General features: G+C 54.2%; 1 protein-coding gene across 1 annotated transcript in view; it reads left to right on the forward strand.

The window, feature by feature from the left end:
- SYNE3 (spectrin repeat containing nuclear envelope family member 3) overlaps positions 1–18,445 on the forward strand; it is a 91,451-nt gene that overhangs the window by 29,210 nt on the left and 43,796 nt on the right. The window contains exons 2-3 of the mRNA XM_082647561.1: positions 9,355–9,512; positions 17,579–17,751. Of these exons, the coding sequence (XP_082503687.1) occupies positions 9,369–9,512; positions 17,579–17,751 (317 nt within the window). The 5' untranslated portion in view covers positions 9,355–9,368. The remainder of the gene's footprint in view (positions 1–9,354; positions 9,513–17,578; positions 17,752–18,445) is intronic.

Consider the following 18,445-nt stretch of genomic DNA (forward strand, 5'->3'; position numbering starts at 1 on the left):
GCGGAGGGTGCCGGTCCCTGCTTCTTACACACTTTGCTCTCCAAATCACCTTCTGTGAATGCCAGATAAGAGAGCATGGCCCAGGACCGTCCTGGCGCTCTGAATGATGCTGTGAGCTGTGGCTTCTCCGTAACATTATCTGCAATAAGTAAACAAAAAAGAGTTCCCAGAATTCACTTGGAATAGGCTTTGGGATTAAAACCAGCTGCGTGGTTCCTGAAATCCCATCTGTGTATGGGAGAGCATGGGAATGAGTAAGGGTGGAAACTGTGTGTGGCAGCGCAGGAGTGAGTCACAGGAAAGGCGAGCGTGTCGCGGGAAAGGGAGTGTGCCCCGTGCCGGGGCGCTGTGTCCGTCTGTGTGTGTGGGCCCCTGGCCAGGTTGGAGGGGCAAGCGCACTTGCCTATAGGGCCTGCCGTGGGAGCTGGGGTTTGCTTGGTTCTGGATCCTGAAGGTTCTGAGTTCTAGAGCAAAATGCCAGGGGGCAGCTGGGTTGGCAGAGGGCCAGGTGGCGGCCCAGCAGCCGGGGCCTCAGTTTATTAAATCCAATTCTAGATTCTCGAGCGGAGCCCCAGGTTTACACCCTGCGGTCACCTTCCTGGAGCTCGGATGCTCATAGAAGACGACCCACAGGAGGCGTGGACGGCTCTCAGTGGGTTCTGGGGATACAGGCGGGGGTGTGGAAGCCGGGTAGCACCGTGGTGTTTAAGAGCAAAGGCTCTGGACTCAGGCCATCCTGTGTTCCAGTTCTGTCCCCGTTACTTAACATCCGTCTGACTTTTGAGCAGTGTTCTTAGTATCATTGGCCCTCAGTTTTCTCAGCCATAAAATAGGGATAAGTGTCTCATTAGTCTTTGTAGGATAAATGAGTTAATAGCTGTAAGCCCTTTATCACGGAGTCAGGCACGTACAGAATGCAAGGTGCACGTGGGCTGTTAGAATTATTATTGTTAATCCTGGATCCACCACTTTCTGGCCGGCTGTTTGCTTTTCTGAGTCTCAGTTTCCATCCTTATAAAATGGTACTAATAATGTCAGCCACATAATAGTCACCCTTTGAACCTGACTTTGCCCCTCTCTGTGCTTGGGAGGGATTCGGTGTCGTGTTTTAGGGGCATTCCCTAATGGGGTTTGGTTACGTCTTAAGCAGGATTCTTGGAGTGTCTAGATCATTGAATGGCACGCGGTATTAGAGTGTCTGCACATTCCCAGAGAATGTTTTACATTGCCGTTATGGTGTTGGAGGCGCTGGAGCGGGGAGCTGTCCCAACCTGGTCCTTATGGGGTGTCTGACCCTCACCACTGGCACCACAGAGCCAAGGAGGGCCCTCCATCCTGCAGCCTCATCTTCCCAGGCCCAGGAAGGGGAAGGGAGAGGATGGAGGGCTCTAATCCCGCCGCCCCCAGGACACAGGGTTCTGAACCCTGATTTATTTCCCATGGACTCCCCTTCAAGGTCAACCCGGCAAATGGTCAGTGTCAGTGCCAGTAACTTGTCCTTTGTCCTGCAAGGCTGGTCCCCCGCAGACCAAGTTGCAGCTTGGCCCATTGCTCAGGCAGCCCGGAATCAGGGCAAAGGGAGCTGGTGTCCTTCTCCATCTACAGATGGGCAGCCTTCGCAGGCCTGGGCTGGGAGACCTTCCTTCCCGTCCCCTGGGTCACAGGAGGGTTGACCCCTGCGGGCTGCATCGCTCAGGTTCCCCTGTGCTGGCCCAGGGATTTCGCCCACAGCAGCCTTTCCGCCCTGGCTGGGGTGATGCCTCCCTTGGGGCTCCAGTTCCTGCCGCTTAGAGGCTCCCAGCCCGGGTCTGGTAACATCACCTCCTCCTTTGCCCCCTCCAGCCAAGGTGTGGAAGTAGCCGATCTCTGGGTTCCCTTTTGTCTCCTGGCAGCTTCTCAGCTCCTTCACCCCCATGGAGCCGGGTCCCTCTGGTTCACAGCTGGACTCAGAGTGGATTCACTCTGCCTGGTTGAACCCTGTCCAACCAGACTCACGGTCTTTGGGCTTTGGAATCTGACAGAACAAAGTTCAAATCTCAGTGCTGCCCTGATGGCCCTGTGCCCTGGACACTCCAGCCTCAGTGTTCTCGTCTGCGATTGCGGAAGGTGACGGCAGCCTTGCCCACTGAGCACTGGTTCTGAGCAGGTGCCTGATGAGGCCCCCAATATTCTAAGAGGAAGGTGCTGGTCGGTGTGGGGGGGGGGAGGAAGTTCTTCTGAGGTCCCTCTGCCAATCAGCAGAAGCTCTCCGCCTGAGAGGATGCCCTGCTGCCCTACCTCTGCTCCCTCCTGTGTGACCCACCCTCAAGGACCAAATGGATGACTTGTAGACAAGTGCTTAGCACGGACGTAGGCCTTTCATCATGGTGGAAATGTCAGCACCCTTTTCTCTTCCCTGGTTGGCTTTTTTTTTCCAAGTCTGCATCACGTTTTCCACCCCCTCCATCCAACCGCACACTGCTTTATGGCACTTCTGCCTGCGCATTCACCCTGAGGCCTCCTTGTGACTCTAACTAAGCTCTCCCCTTTTGACTCGATGGCTCAGGCCTGGAGCTCAGATTCTGGAACCTTCTTGGCCTCCCCTGAAGTACAGCCTCACAGTCCATTTCTGGGAGAGCTGTGTCCCCGGTCACCTCCTGTGGACGCGTCAGTCTCCCAGGCTGGTGCCTTTTCACCCGGGTTGCATCGGAACACATGCTCTTTCTTGAGTCTGCTCCTCTGCTCTGTCATCTGCCCTGCCCTGGCTTGTCTGTCATCAAGGAAAAAAGATCATTTCTCTTCTGGCTGTCATTTGTGATAACCACACGGGACGCTGAAAACCAAGGCTGCTTCCTTTCTAACCATCTCCTGCAGCAGACCAGCGCCGGCCTGAACCAGAAAGGGCCTGCATCCTGTCTGTGGTTCCTCAGGGACAGCCCAGAGGTGCATCTGGAACCCCACTTCCTTGCTGCCTGCAGCAGCACCCCAGGGCTGCTACCCAAGAAGGGACTTGGAAATGGAAACAGCTTTTTAAAAAATGCCTGAGCACGTTTTTTTGGTTTTTTTGTTTTTTGCCAAAATGTTTGGAAAATGCATAGTTCCATTTTTTTTAAATCCTGTGTCCACTCAACCAATCCAAGAAGGACAAACTCATGGACGATGAGAATTCCCCCCTCCCTCCCAGAGAGGCGTGCCTGCCATGCTCGCTCCTGCAGCCTTCCCGCCTGGTCCTTGGCCTCATGCAGCTGCCCGTGTCTGCGCTGACCCCCTCCCCCCACCCCCTTGGCCAGGGCTTCCCTTCTGCGCCCACCCCAGCCAGGGTGACTCGCCTGAACCTCAATCAGTGTTGTCACTCCCACCTGAGCCCATGTTGGCTCCCGATTGCCCCCAGGGACCAGCCCAGCCTCCTGGACGTGGCTCTGGGGCTCTGATCTGACCCTTGCTTCCTTCATTGCCTCCCCGCATCCTCGAGCTCCAGCCTCCCCATCCCCCAGTGTGTCGAGAGCCTCCCCAGCATCCTTGCAGCACCTCCCACTCAGCTTGCACTCCCCCCTCTCAAAGCTCACTTTGGCCCCCTCACTGGACACGGAGCCCCATGGGCCAGAGCCTTACCTGGTTCGTCTCTGAACCCTGAGCACCCAGCAGCTGTTAAGATGCACAGATGCATTAGTCTATGGCTAGTAACCCCCATTCCTACCCCACACCCACCTTTGGGATGGTGTGAGAGCCTCCGTCTGGATGCAGGTTTCTAAAGAAGGAAAGCCCTCCACCTGACCCCAGAGGAATTTGGAGTAAAAACAGAACTGCTTCCAAGTATGGAATGTGTTCCAGGTGCTGGGTAGGAGGTTTTTTCATTAACCAAATCTAGGTGTTGTCCCCATGCCATGGTCTGCATATTTATGTCCCCTCAGAATTCACCTGTTGGAATCCTGACCCCCAATGTGATGGTGTCAGGAGTTAGGGCATCTGGGAGGTGATTCTAATCCTGTTCTAACATGAGGGTGGAGCCCTCATGAATGGGATTAGTGCCCTTATAAAAGAGACCCCACAGAGCTCCCTAACCCCTTCTTCCACGTGAAGATACAATGAGAAGTCTGCAGCCAGGTCTCCCGTGACTGTGCTGGCTCCCTGATCTCAGACTTCCAGCCTCCAGAACTGTGAAAAGTAAATTTCTGCTGTTTGTAAGCCACCTGGTCTGTGATATTTTATTATAGCATCCCAAGCGGACTAAATCCCATTTCCAGGTGAGGAGATGGGGACTCAGAGAAGTTAACTGACTGGCCAGATGTCACACGGCTCGTGAATAGCGGGCCCAAGACCACCAGGACCAATTATAAGTCCTTCTGGCCTCAACATCTGTCCAATCCCAGGACACATGCCTGTGGGTCACTTAGCCGCTCACTTTGCCTGCTGGCCGCTGTGGCTCCCTGCAGCTGCTGGTTACAGCCTTGGGGCATCTACAGCTGAAGTTGGCAAACTGTGGCCCATAGGCCACATTGGGCTAGTCGTCTGTTTTGGTGCAGTGAATGGGAAATGGGTTTTACATTTTTTAAGGGCTGTAAAATCAAAGAAGTATATGCAACAGAGACTGTATATGACCTGCAGAGTATATACTATAAGTATATAGATAAAGTATGAAGATAGTCACTACCTGACCCTTTACAAAAAAAGTGTGCCCACCACTGTATAAAAGGTCCGCAGGACCACCTCCTTTGGAGTTTCCACGTGGCCCTGGGAGGCTACTCACCGCGGCCTGCCTTAGAGGGACCACGATGCTGGAAGGGGTGCTCTGAACTGGCTAAGGAGGGGGGTCCGTGGGGAGAGAAGGTCACCAGGGCCCAGACCAGGCTGACAGTCTGAGGGCAGAGGCTGATGCGTAGGCCCCAGCTGGCGTGGCTCACAGAGAGCTCAGTAATATGGACCCTTCCAACCCACAACCTCAAAGACCCTCAGAGACCTTCTGTTCAACACTCACAGTGTGCACATGGGGAAACTGAGGCCCAGAGAGGCAAAGGCGTGCTCAGGGCAAATGTGCAGATTCCACGCCCAGGGCTCCTTCTCCTACCTTCCCCGCCACATTGTGGAAGGCTTCCCACCCTGCTCAGCCCAGTACTATGGGTCGTTTCCTTGGCTTATTTGTTCTTTCAGTCGACATTAACGAAGGGCTGGTAACTTGACGCTCCAGCACTGGGGTGCAGAGGTGGAAAGGCAGCAGGAGAGGAGGTGGCCTGCCCAGAAAATATAGTTGGTGGTCACGGTGCTCTGGGGTTCCACGCCAGACAGCAATGCTTGGGGGAGGGGGCTCGCTTCTAGAAGAGGGAACAGAGGTCATTGTCTTGGCTGTGTCAGAGAGGCGCTAAGAACTGCACATCTGCCCTGGGGTTGGCTGTGAGGAGGCATGGCAGGAAGAAAGGCTGGAAACAGGGTCACGCTCAGGGCTTGGGGGTCGGTCGGAAGACCACTGCAACGTATCTTTTAAACAGGGCAATGGTCAGCTGGATTTGTGTTTTAGGAAGCCCCCTCTGGTTCCCGCCCGGAGAAGGGATGGGAAGAGGGGCCGAAGCTGTTGCAGTCGATTGAGGAAACGGAGGGAAATCCATGATGTTCCTGGTGAGGGATGCGAAGGAGGTCCATAAACCAATTGTGAGTGGGCTTTTCTTGAGCTGCTCATTTGCTTTTTAACTTTAAACTTTTAAACTTGTGTAAGGAAGCAGGCTCTCCTTTCCATCAGTTGTGGATTCTAACCCAGGTCCATGGACTGACGGGGCTATGGATAGAATTGCTACTGACCTCTAACTAATGGCAATTTCTTCAGTTATGCAGGAGGCAAAACAAAATCAAAGCCTACTCTGTTATCAGCAGTGGCTGTAACTTCGTCACATATATTTTTATGTTGCACTGCAGTCATTGTAGATTTCTTGAAGTGTATTTTATGCCCATCAGTATTTCAAAATTCCAGTAGTTATTAGACCCATTGTCATTAGATCTTGTGATTTAATGTGTTAGTAAGGTAGTGTGTGGTGTGTGGGGTGTGTGTGTGTGTGTGTGTGTGTGTGTGTGTGTGATAAATTCGATTTTTGATATTTTGATAACTATGTTTTAATATGATTGGTTTCCTTTGTAATTCTTGCAGTTTATTCTCGGCATTTAAAGACTTTATTCCAAGAAGGGGTCCACAGTAGAAGTCCATCCCCCTCCCCTCAAATCCCCCACCCTGGTTTGCAGTTCATCCACCTGCAGCCCACACAGGTGTTCAATATGCAGCTTCTCTTCTGGAAGCTTCTTTTTTTTTTTTTTTTTTGCGGTACGCGGGCCTCTTACTGTTGCAGCCTCTCCTGCTGCGGAGCACAGGCTCCGGACGCGCAGGCTCAGCGGCCATGGCTCACGGGCCCAGCCGCTCCGCGCCATGTGGGATCTTCCGGGACCGGGGCACGAACCTGTGTCCTCTGCATCAGCAGGCGGACTCTCAACCACTGCGCCACCAGGGAAGCCCCCTGGAAGCTTCTTGAGGCAGAGGTGGTGCCCACTTATTCGCTTCTGTGGTTGTAGCATCTGGCTTAGCTAGAAGTGCGTGTTTAATTCCTGTGTGTTTCACTGACCTGGAATGAAGTGGTTTGGTAGCACAGGCCAAGAGGCCCTGGTCTCTTGAACTCTGCCGGCAGCTTCACCAAGCTGACAGTTAGTGGTCCCCCGTCCAAGGTTAGAAGCCCCCATCTGAGGCTGATCCGTGGGTCTGAGGTCCACCCGAGTCCCGCCCCACCCTGCCGGACCCCTAGTGTTCCATTTGAGTACCTTGGGGTCTCCAAACCATCACACCTCCCAGGCCCTGGGCATTTCCAAGTGCAAGAAGGGTTCTCCAAACCTCGCTGCCTCTGGGTGTTTAGAGCATCCGCCCCCCTCCGCATCCTGTCATCCGAAACCCTGGGAGCTAGTTTCGGCTCCTCCCATTCATCGCTTTGTAAAAAATAAAAGCTGAGCTTTTGGAAGCCAATCAAGTCACACACTAGACGAGAGATTAAAGCCACAATGAACCAATTTAAATGCCTGCGCATTCTAACATGCTTTTCAAACGAAGCATTCAAAGGTAGGGAGTGGCTGCAGGGAACGTATTAAGTTGTTAGAAAAACATCAAAACATCTCGGGAAGAAAATTGGGAGACTGAGCTCTGAGGACCGAGGTCCCAGAGGGAAGCCCACCCTGGGTCACCCACTCCCTTCCCCTCGCTGGTGGCATCCTTCCCCTCTCCCAGCGTGCATCGCGCAATCTGATCGCAGAGCTGCCAGTGCAGGGGTAGAGGTGAAGGGCGGGATGCCCACATTCCCAGTCAACGCCTGTTGTACAACCAACTGATGATTGAGAAAAAAGGGCCAACAGACAATTCAGCCAATGTTAAGAAATTATTTGTTTTTTTTTATTTTAAAGTAACAGTTGCCCTTTCTGGAAAATTCACAAAGTGCCTAAGAGGAAAAATAGGGAAACAGAAAAACTTCCAACTGTGATTCCACCAACCAGACAATGGTCCTTAGCCACGTGGCCTCCGAAGACACCGTGCCAGGAAAAGAGAGGCCCGAGGTCATGTGGGATGCTTTCAGCCACTTGCCCACACCCCTCTCTCCGATTCATCACATGGGCATTGGCTTTTGTTTGTTTGTTTGGACCACTTCACGTGGCTTGCGGGATCTTAGTTCCATGACCAGGGATCAAACCCATGCCCCCTGCAATGGAAGTGCAGAGTCCTAACCACTGGACTGCCAGGGAAGTCCCTACATGGGCATCGTAATGGCGAGATTTCCCAGCCTTTTTCTAGGAGCATGTTTTTTTTGTGGTTGTTTTGTTTTGTTTTGTTTTTATTAGCTGTAGAACTGGGGCTACTAAGTATAAATTTTGTTACATTTTTCGATATTATCATTAGAGCCCAAGTATTCTCCATCACGAATTCATTTCAATCCTACTTTTTATTGGCTGCATAATATTCTTTTTTTTTTTTTTTTTTTTTTGTGGTACGCGGGCCTGTCACTGTCGTGGCCTCTCCGGCCGCGGAGCACAGGCTCCGGACGTGCAGGCTCAGCGGCCATGGCTCACGGGCCCAGCTGCTCCGCGGCACGTGGGATCCTTCCGGACCGGGGCACGAAACCGTGTCCCCTGCATCGGCAGGCGGACTCTCAACCACTGCGCCACCAGGGAAGCCCGGGCTGCATAATATTCTGAAGTGCAAGTGTGTGATACTTTCCTTAACTAATTTCCTATTGTTGGGCATTTGGGTTGTTCCTAGTTTTGTTTTGTTTTGCCTTTTTAACAAATGCTGTGGTTGGTTTTGGGTGCATGACGCTTTATGCCAACGCTGGGCTATTTCAGCATCAGCAGAGGGTTTACTCTGTGCTAGGCATTGTGGGAGATTGGAGGATAAACTAGACACAATCCTTTCCCCTAAGATGCAGATATAAATAACTTTAATCCAAAGTCGGTTATAGTTGCCGTAAGCAGACAACTAGAACTGAAATACAGAAGAGTTTTTCCTGGGCTTAATGGGATTTTAAGAAAGTTACGTGAGAAAATCTGAGACCTTGTATCCGCAGCTAGAAGGTAAGGGAAAGAGAGGAGGGGATGGGATAGCAAAGCGGTTGGTTTAGCTGGGAGACCTATGCCAGGAAGCGGGCATCCCTGAAGGCAGTGGGTCTCAGCTCAGATGCTAGGTCAGTTGATTGTTAGTGGTTGCCAAGAGGTAGGTGGTGCGTAGCTCAGTGGAAACACTTAGCAGCATCTGCCAGGGACCCAGGTTTGGTGGAGAAGTAGCCACGAGACACCTGGCTCACCGGGCCATCCCCCAACCTGAGATATTAATTTCAGGTGAGATTCAGGGGCTGGCGTCAGCCTGGCCAATGCCCAAAAACTGTGTTTCTTAGGTTGAGGCTTTTTGATCCATTCAGATCAAGATTCAGTGTCTGTCACAGACATTTCAGCCTGTGTGTGTTTTAGGATCCACTTTTGGAGGAGTTTCCAGCCAAAAAGACAGGAGACAGTTGGCCCTGAGTGCCAAGCTAGCGTCAGAGGGGAGCAGGGAATCTGAGACAAAGGGAGTCTTTGCCAACCGGGCACCCTGGGCCCGCTGTCCCTGCCCAGCCCCCGGAGAGGCCAGACCTGTTTCCCTTCTCGGCCCATTTCCAGTCCTTTGGCTCTCTGACAAACACGATTGCCTCTGGCTGTTGGCACCGAGCTGGAGCATCAGGAGGGGTGCCAGGGGTGGAGGGCGAGCCCCATTCCCAGGGTCAGGCTCCCCGACCCTCACCGCCATCAGCTGGCTGGGGCCTCTCCACAGCTCGCCTTCCCCCCGCCCTCCTCACCTATGCGCCTGACCTCGTGTGGTCCTGTCTTCAGCCCCTGCAGGTGCCATGACTCAGCAACCGCAGGAGGGCTTCGCCAGGAGCATGGGGGACGCCCAGGAGTGGATGAAGGCTGTGCAGGAGCGGCTGCAGATCAATGACAACACCCAGGGGCCCCGCGCAGCCCTGGAGGCCAGGCTGCGGGAGACCGAGGTATGCAGAGACCACGGCCTTGATAACCCTGTGGCCTTGGCCCGGTCCCTCCCTCTCAGGCCTCAGGTTTCCCAGCTGTTGCATAGCAGAGCGGACTAGACGGGTGTTTCTCAAAATCTGATGTCTTTGAATCTCCTGGGGTTTAAGTGCAGCTTGTGATCCAGGAGCTGGGGGTGGACCCGAGATGTGACATTTCTGACGTGCTCTCGGTGACACCTTTGCTGCGGGTCCTAGGATCACAGTTTCATTGTAAGGGTCTGACTCTCCCATCCTGGAAGGGGGCACCGTGCAGCGGGATGGTCTTCACCCCCAGGTGGCCCAGGCCCTGCTTCCTGCCCCTTCTCTGCTTCTCTGCAGCTGAGACCCCTCCCTTGGCTCTTATAGTCCAGCTCTACCCTGACCTGACACAAGGCAGAGGCTCAGTGCTACCCTGACCGGAAGTGCCGATGCTCAGTGCCTGGCCCAGCACTGTGGTGCCCCCCACCTGAGGTCATCTGCTCTGGGCCAGGGGCCGGGGGAAGAACTCTAGACTAAGAGTCAGAGACCTGGGTTGCAGTCTCCACGCTGATCTAAAGTGCTGTGTGACCTTGGCCACATCCCTGTCCCTCTCTGGGCCTCAGTTTCCCATCTGTAAGTAAAGCAGTTGATTTAACATCTCTCAGGTCATATCCATTGGGATATGCCACAATTCTAATTTATCACCTAACAATGGTTGCTTTATTTAAGGGGAGGCTTACCTCTTCCTGCACAAACTGACCCCCCAACAGGCTAGAAACAGAGCTGACCCCACACCCACGTCCCTGTATCTTGTCTTTTCTTTCTTTCTCCTTTTTTTTTTTTTTCAGCTGTCTTATTGATTTTGCACATTTTATTGAAAATATCTAATGCTCTTTTTGGAAGTGGACAGTTAAAATTAAGAATCGATATCACCTTTTCAGGGCCAACGGCTTAAGTGTCAACCACACAGTATGAAGAAGGACCCAGGGTTTGCATTTTAAAAGTGGGGAAACTGGGTCTTGGAGCGGTCTGGTGACTTGTTCAAGTTGCAAAGGCCTCTGGGGAGGACACTCCACCCTAGAATTCTGGTCTTCTGACTTCTTTTCAAATTTGCTTTCTGCTTCCCTACAGCATCGTGTGCTTCTGCTAGCGTCAGGGTGCAGGGTGTTGTGGTTTCTCAGGCATTCTGTTCAGTAGAACAGCTCACTGGACTAGAGAGAGGACAGGCTTTGGAGTCTGGAAGTCCTGGGTTCAAATCCCAGCTCTGCTTCCTGCTGGCCCTGTGACCCCGCTGGACCTCTCTTCACTTCCCTTCTAGAATGGGTGAAGCTCATTGTGTCAGGATGCTGACTTCGAGAGGGTGGGTCACAAGCTGCCTTGAGGAGGCGTTTGTTGCTGATGGATGTTAACATAGAGAAAGCCCTGTGCTACCTGTGAGGCTGGATGCAAATGACCTGAGTTGACAGTGACAGTGGCACCCTCTCTATTCCCCCTCCCCCACCCCCAGTCCCCTCCAGTGTCTTCTGGCATTTCCTGTCATCCCAGTTGCCCTCAGATTAGTCCTTCCCAGTCCTTCATTGGTCGGACCCCAGAGGATCTGAGACCCTCCACTTTGAGTCACGATTTCCGTCAGCCTCCCCTGTGCCAGGCCTCGAACCCTTGGGATGCCAGGTGATGGTGCCTGGTCCCTGCCCTCAGGGAACTCCTCCCAGGTAGGCACAGAGACTCCCACTTGTCCCAGTGGGAAAGGCCCCCCATCCCTGCTCGGCCTCCCTCTTGGTGTGGCACCATCCTAGCACGCACCACCCTGGACCACTCGTCCTTTTATAGCAACCATGAACAGATACTTGATGCAGCTGGTGAGAGCCCTGCCCAGGGGACCGTCACGGCAGAAAGGAGGGGTGACCATTCTTGAGTGGCCTGGTCAGAGGCTTCTCAACTGGACGGTGAAGTGAGCGGAGAACCCAGGGTACACGGGGAGCCCCGAGGAGGTCACGTCCCCCAGTCTAGAGGGTCAAGAGAGGCCTCTGGGGACAAGGGTCTTTACTGCTGAGGCTTGAATGAGGAGTTAGTCAGACTCGGGGATCCAGGGGGAGGGGAGGGAAGGGGCTCCAGGCAGAGCGAACAGAATAGGAAAATAACTGGAGGTGGGCACAGCTGGGGGCACATGTGGGACACCCCCGATGTTGGTGTTGGGACAGCATCAACCATCAGGGAGAAGCAGGGGTCAGGGCCAGAGAGGTGGGGAGGGGTCAGTGGTTCCAGAGCCTGGAACAGGGAGCCAAGGAGGACCCCTCCTCTGTAACAGAGCGGGTGATGGGTTGGAGATTTGGAAGGTCAGGGGCAAGCCTGGTGAGGAGAGGAGTTGACAGCCAAAGCCCCTTCTCTTGTCAGTCTTGGCCTCTGTCATCATCGTCATTATTATTGTCACCAATATTCGTTATCAAAAGATGACTCTGCCCGGTCACTGAGAGAAGGGAGCTGACATTCATTCAGCAACTATTATGTGCTCAAGCCTGTACTATCAGCTTTCATGTTTAGTTTCCCCAAAGCCCTGTGATCGTGGTCTATTGTCCCCACTTTTCAATAGTGAAATGGATCCCTAGACACAGAGATGGGCCAGAGTGGAAGGAATGGATCTTGTTAGGGCTTGAACCCAGGGCTGAGTGCAGAGCATCACTGACCGTCCCCGTGTGGGGTTCTGGGGCGGTGGAAGGGGTGAGGCGCACCCTATGCTCGGGTTCACGGCATCACGGGGACAGGCACGCACCTAATCCTGCAGTCGCATAAGTATGTACGAGGTGCATCCCTAACATGGGTCTCGTGAAGTTATTCTCCTCCTCTAAAACCTTCTATGGCTCCCCATTGCCTGCGAGAGAAAACCCAGCTTCACCTGGCATCAAACGTCCTCCACTACTTATCTGCCACAACCCTCTTCTCCAGCCTCAGCTTCCCCCTCCAGCCGACCTCCCAGGCACACATCCTCTCCCGCTGGCAGAAAACCTCCTAGATTTCCTATCACCAAACCTTTGTGTGTGCTGTTGCCTGTAGTTGGAACGCCCTTTCGTTCGGGTGTGGGTGTGCATGTGAAATGAAACGTCCCCTCGCCCACGTGTCTTTCCTAACCCCTTCCCCCAGCCCCAGCCCCAGCTCCTGGCAGCCCTGCACAGCACTTGCTGTCTTAGCGCGCTAATCCTTTGGACCTTGCACCATTTGCTGACAGCTCATTACCCCCTGGTGGTGGGTCTGGCTTCGTTAGGCAAAGGCAAGGGCGGCCCTTAGGAAGAGCTGTTGGCAAGGCCAAGGTGACCGGGTTCTGGAAGCCGAGGGAGCACTTCCATCAGGTGAGCCCTCAGGGATTTGGCCTGGAGCCTAGGTCAAGGGAGCCGTGTCCTGGGTGCCCCACCACCGTGCTCTCCTACGGGGCTCAGACCCGCTTGTTTTCTGTGTGCTTTGATGTTTCAAAACCAGTTTTGCAATAAGAAAACATTTCACCCTTGTCCTCTGGTGAAAGGGAGCAGCTAGAGCCTTCTCCGCCTGCTGGCCCATGGGACCTCCCCTGGGGCTGGGGTCTCCCATGCGATCCCTCCACCAGCTCAGTGATGCACGTCCCAAGTGCCTGTTGGCTGGAGTGACCAGGATATGAGTTCTGATCCAACTCTGGAGCTTAGTAGCTGTGTGGCCAGGAGCGGGTCCCATGCCCTCCTGCCGCCTCATTTTCCCAGGTGTAAAGTTCAGGAAGAACCCCCGGCAGGGACCGGTCACCTAGAGAAGGCCTCTGGGGACACGTGACTTCACTGCTGAGGCTTGAATGAGGAGTTAGCCAGGATGGGGGTCCAGGGGGAGGGGAGGGAGGAGCCTGGGGGAGGGGGAGAGCTGGGGCCTGGGGCCTGCAGGCCTGGGTTCGAATCCCCGCTCCGGCTGTGGCACCTGGGGAGAATTTCCAGTGCCTTCTGAGCTTCACTCCTGGGGAAAATGCTAGTTGCCACCTTGCAGGAGGGTGGGAAGATTGAGGCCAGTGACTTACTGGCGCACTTGGCAAAGTGCAGGGCACGCTGGCAGAGCCAGTGGAGAAAGTTGTTTCTCGTGGTTTCGATGCAGGGACACCAGCCTGTGGACTCTCCCAGCCCACGCCGGTGCCCGCAGCGGCTGGTCTCCCAGGTCGCCGCATCTTGTCTCTTTGCCCTCTGCGGCTCTGCGCTTGGGGTCTAGGCCAGGCTGTTTCCTTACTGGTTTCCAGGCCTCTTTATGGTCAGAGACGTGCCACATTTCCTAGGACTTGGCTTCCAAAAGCCGGATGCCCTGAACACACTGTGTTTTCCCAGCTTTGCTGGCTCAAATGTCTGCTCAGCACTGAGGCCTGGTGCCACCGCCACCTCCTCATGAGGCCTTCTTGGTTTGCCCACATCCTTCCTCAGAGCTCCAAGTTTGGGGTCTGTCACGGCTCTTTCACAGTCATCTGTGCCCTTGTCTGCAGACCCCCTTACAGCCTGCAAGCATCGGGCCATGTTTGTTTCCCTCCTGGACTCTAGTACCCAGCACAGTACTCAGCACAGTACCCAACACAGTACTCAGCTTGGTACCCAGCAGAGCACTCAGCACAGTACTCAGCATATTACCCAGGACAGCGCCCATCTGGCCGTGACTGCGTTGAGGGAAAGCCCTGACTCACCACATTCCTCCAGCCTTCCTGAACTGCTTCTCCTCCCTGCTGAGGTTTTCCCTCCACCCAAACCCCGGCTGACTTTTGCCCTCACTGGCTCCCTCGAATCAGAATTGCTTTGTGGCTACAGTTCAATGACCCCCTTCCCAGCTGGCTCGTGTCCCTTGCCAAGCACTCCTGGACTGTGTCCTTGCTGGGGTGGGGCTGTAGGAGAACCACGCACGAGCCAAAGAGCGGAATCATCAAGGCAGAGAAGGAGGGTGGAATCTGCTTCTCGAAGGTTGGCTTTGCCAGCTCAGCTCTAGCCTCTGGTCCCACAGCAGACATGCCTCTGGTCCCACAGCAGACATACCTCTGGTCAGTGTTTTGGTTTGGGGGCAGGGGTTTCTGCTTCAGGCCAGGTGGGGCTCATGTTCTGCCGGCCTTTGGGACTGGCCAGCTCTTCTCTCTTTGCAGGGAAGCAACAGGCTCACTCCCCTGCAAAGAGCGGTGGGTCCCCCCATCTCCCATGTTCCCCTGGTCCAGCCTGTGCTTCCCTGGCCAGGAATCAGGAGGGCAAAGGTCCAGAGGCCTAGAGGAGATCACACCATCAGGACCCTGGACTGGTTCCTTGTGAGTGTGGCAGAGAGAGACTGAATTTAGTTTCTTCCCCAAGCTGCTGTCTCCCTTCATTCACGGAGCTGGATTCCGACTGAGGTTAAGTTGGGCAGCCCCTGTAGAGGAGGCCTCGCTAACTGCTGCAGAGAATTGTTCTGCAAAGCTAAGGTTTCTGTGGGTCCCCGGTGCCCCCACTGGTAAAACTGGAATCACCCTGGTGCCCATCTTGCCAGCTTGGGGATTGGGCATGGGGTCTACGCCACAACTCTGGGTGTCAGAGACATCAGATCCTGAATTATTCTTATTATTTCTTTCTTTCTTTTTTTTTTTTTTTACGGTACGCGGGCCTCTGACTACCATGGCCTCTCCCGCTGCGGAGCACAAGCTCCGGACGCGCAGGCTCAGCGGCCATGGCTCACGGGCCCAGCCGCTCCGCGGCATGTGGGATCTTCCCGGACCGGGCCACGAACCCGCGTCCCCTGCATCGGCAGGCGGACTCCCAACCACTGCGCCACCAGGGAAGCCCTATTATTATTAGTTCTAATCAAATTAAATCTCACTGGATGGCAAGAAATTCATCCTCAGCCATGCTGGGGGACCCCTTCTTCTGAGAGGTGTGAAATGTTCTGTTCAGGGGGTGGGTAATCTTACTCAGTCCAGAACATTCCACGGTGGCCCTGGGTCTTTGGTCCACACTCGTCACTGTAGTGCCTTTGTCCGCCACTTTGCTGCCCACTGCTGAGCGGGACTTGGGGTCCCTGCTGGGCGCCTGCTGTCCCCGTTACCTGCTACGGTCCGGCAAATCCTGCTGCTGGGCCCAGCCCTGAGCCCCAGACCACAGCTCTTTTCCTCTCTGGGGGAACCTCCCTGCTCCTCACGCTACCTCTCTACACCCCACTCAGAGCACAGAGACAGCCCTTGTAAGGACGTTCTTCAACCTCACTCTTTGATAACACGCATAGGCAGGGAAGTCCCTCTATACCCGGGGTCCCCAAGCCCTGGGCCGGGGACCGGTACCCGTCTGTGGCCTGTCAGGAAACCGGCTGCATAGCAGGCACACGAGCGAAGCTTCTTCTGCTTCTCCCCGTTGCCCACATGACGACCTGAAGCACCTCCCACCCTGCCACCACCCGTGGAAAAACTGTCTTCCACGAAACCGGTCCCTGGTGCCCAAAAGCTTGGGGACTGCTGCTCTATACTATCATCGATGTCATCATTAACCATCGTTAACCACTGTCATACGAGGTAACAAAAAAGGACTGGGACCATTGCCCGTTTGCACGTGTTGGGGGAGGGTCTGCATAACCACTCAGTGGTTTATAAAGTCCACTAACATCTATGTTCTAATTAATAGTGTTTTTGAAAAGTAATATTATAATCCTATGAGATAGACAAAGCAGAGATTGTTATCACCATCTCTGAGTGACGGAGTGACCTGCCTGGGACCACAGAGTTGTCAGTGGGGCAGCCCTGGACACGGCAGGAGCCCCTCCCCGACCCCACCCACAGCGAAGGCTCAGACGGCCAGCCCACTGGGACATCAGTCTAAGAAAACTGACTGCCAGCCTTAGGGAGACAGGCTGGGGAACAGCTGGAGCTTTAGGCAAATGCTGTGCTGTCAGTAAATATAATCAGAAGGTAAGCAAAAGATAGCGGTAACGGTGAACAATTTTGGAGTGATGGGAGATGCAGTGTGGGCCAGGCCATGTGCTAGTGTATCTCGCAATGTCACTATAACCTTGGGTGGCGTTAACCATTATCTTCCCCCATTTCATAGGCCTGGAGAGTTTAAGTACCATGACAAAGGTCACACAGGTAGTGGCGAAGAGCCCTGGAATTGGAGTCTAATCTTATTTTGACTGCAGAGACCAAGCTTTAGTTGCCAAAGAACTAGAATAATAACAGTGAATAATGACAACAGCTAACGTTACCAGATAACGTACTATTTGCCAGGCGTTGTGTATCAGCCTTGGTCCTCCAAGAAGCCAAGGCCAAGGTGAGGTTAGATATGCAAGACGTTTAATAGGGAACCATCTGTGAGAGAAAATGGGACGGGAACCCGGGGTGGCTGGGAGGGACACGGTCAGTCCAATGCAGGTCCGACCCTGAGTCCGGGAGAGCAGGGAGAATCTTGGGCTGCCGGGTGGTTCTCAGGGAATTTGGCAAGGCCGTGGGGTGTCCCGAATCAGTCACCCATCAGAGGAGCCCAGTGTCCTGTAGTAACGGGCCTGCCTTCGTGTTCCTGTTTGGTCACTGGTGGGAACAGCTGAGGGAGCGAGGCCCTGGTGCCAACGGCAAACTCAGAGATAATTCCGAGCCTCGGCTGGGGACCTGGGCCAAGCCCACTCCCTGCAGTGGGCCTGAGAGGCAGATTCTCATGGTGCCACACACTGGGACATGCACTTTACATGCATTTTCTCAGTTAATTCTGGGAAAAAAAAAAAATCTGAGAGCTGAGTACTACTATACACCCACTTTACAGACAAGAAAACCAAGGCCAGGGAAGTAATGAAACTTTTCTGGGTTCACGCAGCTGGAAACAGGCCCATCAGGGAAGGGAGGGCACTCCTATCATCAGACAGCTCTGGGCGGTTCTGTGCTGATTAATCTCCATCGCCGCTCGCTCCCACCCCAGAGCCCTTAGCAGCCTGCCCAAGGTCACAGGAGGAGGGGCAGGGGCTGCGACTCGAACCCCAGCTCCTCTGGTCTCAAAGTCCTGCCTCTTTCCATGTCTTGCCACTGTCTTCCCAAGGCTCTGCCTGTTGGCATGTTGTCTAACTCCTGGGAACTGGCTTTCTGTCCACAACAGAAAATATGCCAGCTAGAGCCAGAGGGCCGCGTGAAGGTGGACATGGTGCTGCGGGCGGCCGAAGCCCTCCTGGCATGCTGCCATGAGGACCAGAAGCCCGAGATCCTGGCCCGGCTGAGGGACGTCAAAGCGCAGTGGGAGGAGACGGTCACCTACATGACCCACTGTCACAGGTAGGGTGGCTGGGTACCTTTCCAGGCCTTTGTCTGCGGCTGCTGCCGACCCTCCGTGCCCACCACCACGCTGGCCTGGGGCCGCTGCCCAAGGGACATTTCTTCGGTCCTGGGATTAGTGGGAACAGGATGCTCTCTTGGGATGTCAGTCAACCCTGCCTGCCTCTTTCTAATTATAATCAAGCTTAATGAGGATAATAGACAGTGGGAGCCCATCGTGTTTTGCCAACAATTAATTCTTGGTAGACTTGCCGCGTGTGCATCCTCCAGCAGAAAGGCCAAATGGCCCCGGGGGGTAAGAAGGCCTGTTGCCTTGCTAGCGCTTTAGCCCAGATTCTCTGCTTGTACCAGGGAGCCAGGTCAGGGGCGGGGGCTTTGCCTGACCTAGGATCGCCTCTTGCTCTGTTGGTTACTTGCTGTGTGGCCTTGGGAAAGTTACTTGACCCCTGAGCCTCAGGCGCCTCATCTGGACAATGGGTATAGTCAAGTGTTTCTTGAAGGTTTTTAGGAGGATGGCGGGGGGATAGCAAATGTCGAGAGCCAGGCACAGCGCTTGGCACACAGGAGGTCCTCAGTGGGCAGGAGCTGCCAGCATCTTCTCCGTCTTTATGAAACCAGAATGTTGAGTGGACGGGGGGGACTTTACTCAGTGTTTTCTGCTTTTCAAACTCTTTCACTTGGAATTCCAAACGAA

The sequence above is a fragment of the Grampus griseus genome, assembly GCF_964374135.1.
Source record: "Grampus griseus genome assembly, chromosome: 2".
Lineage (NCBI taxonomy): Eukaryota > Metazoa > Chordata > Mammalia > Artiodactyla > Delphinidae > Grampus > Grampus griseus.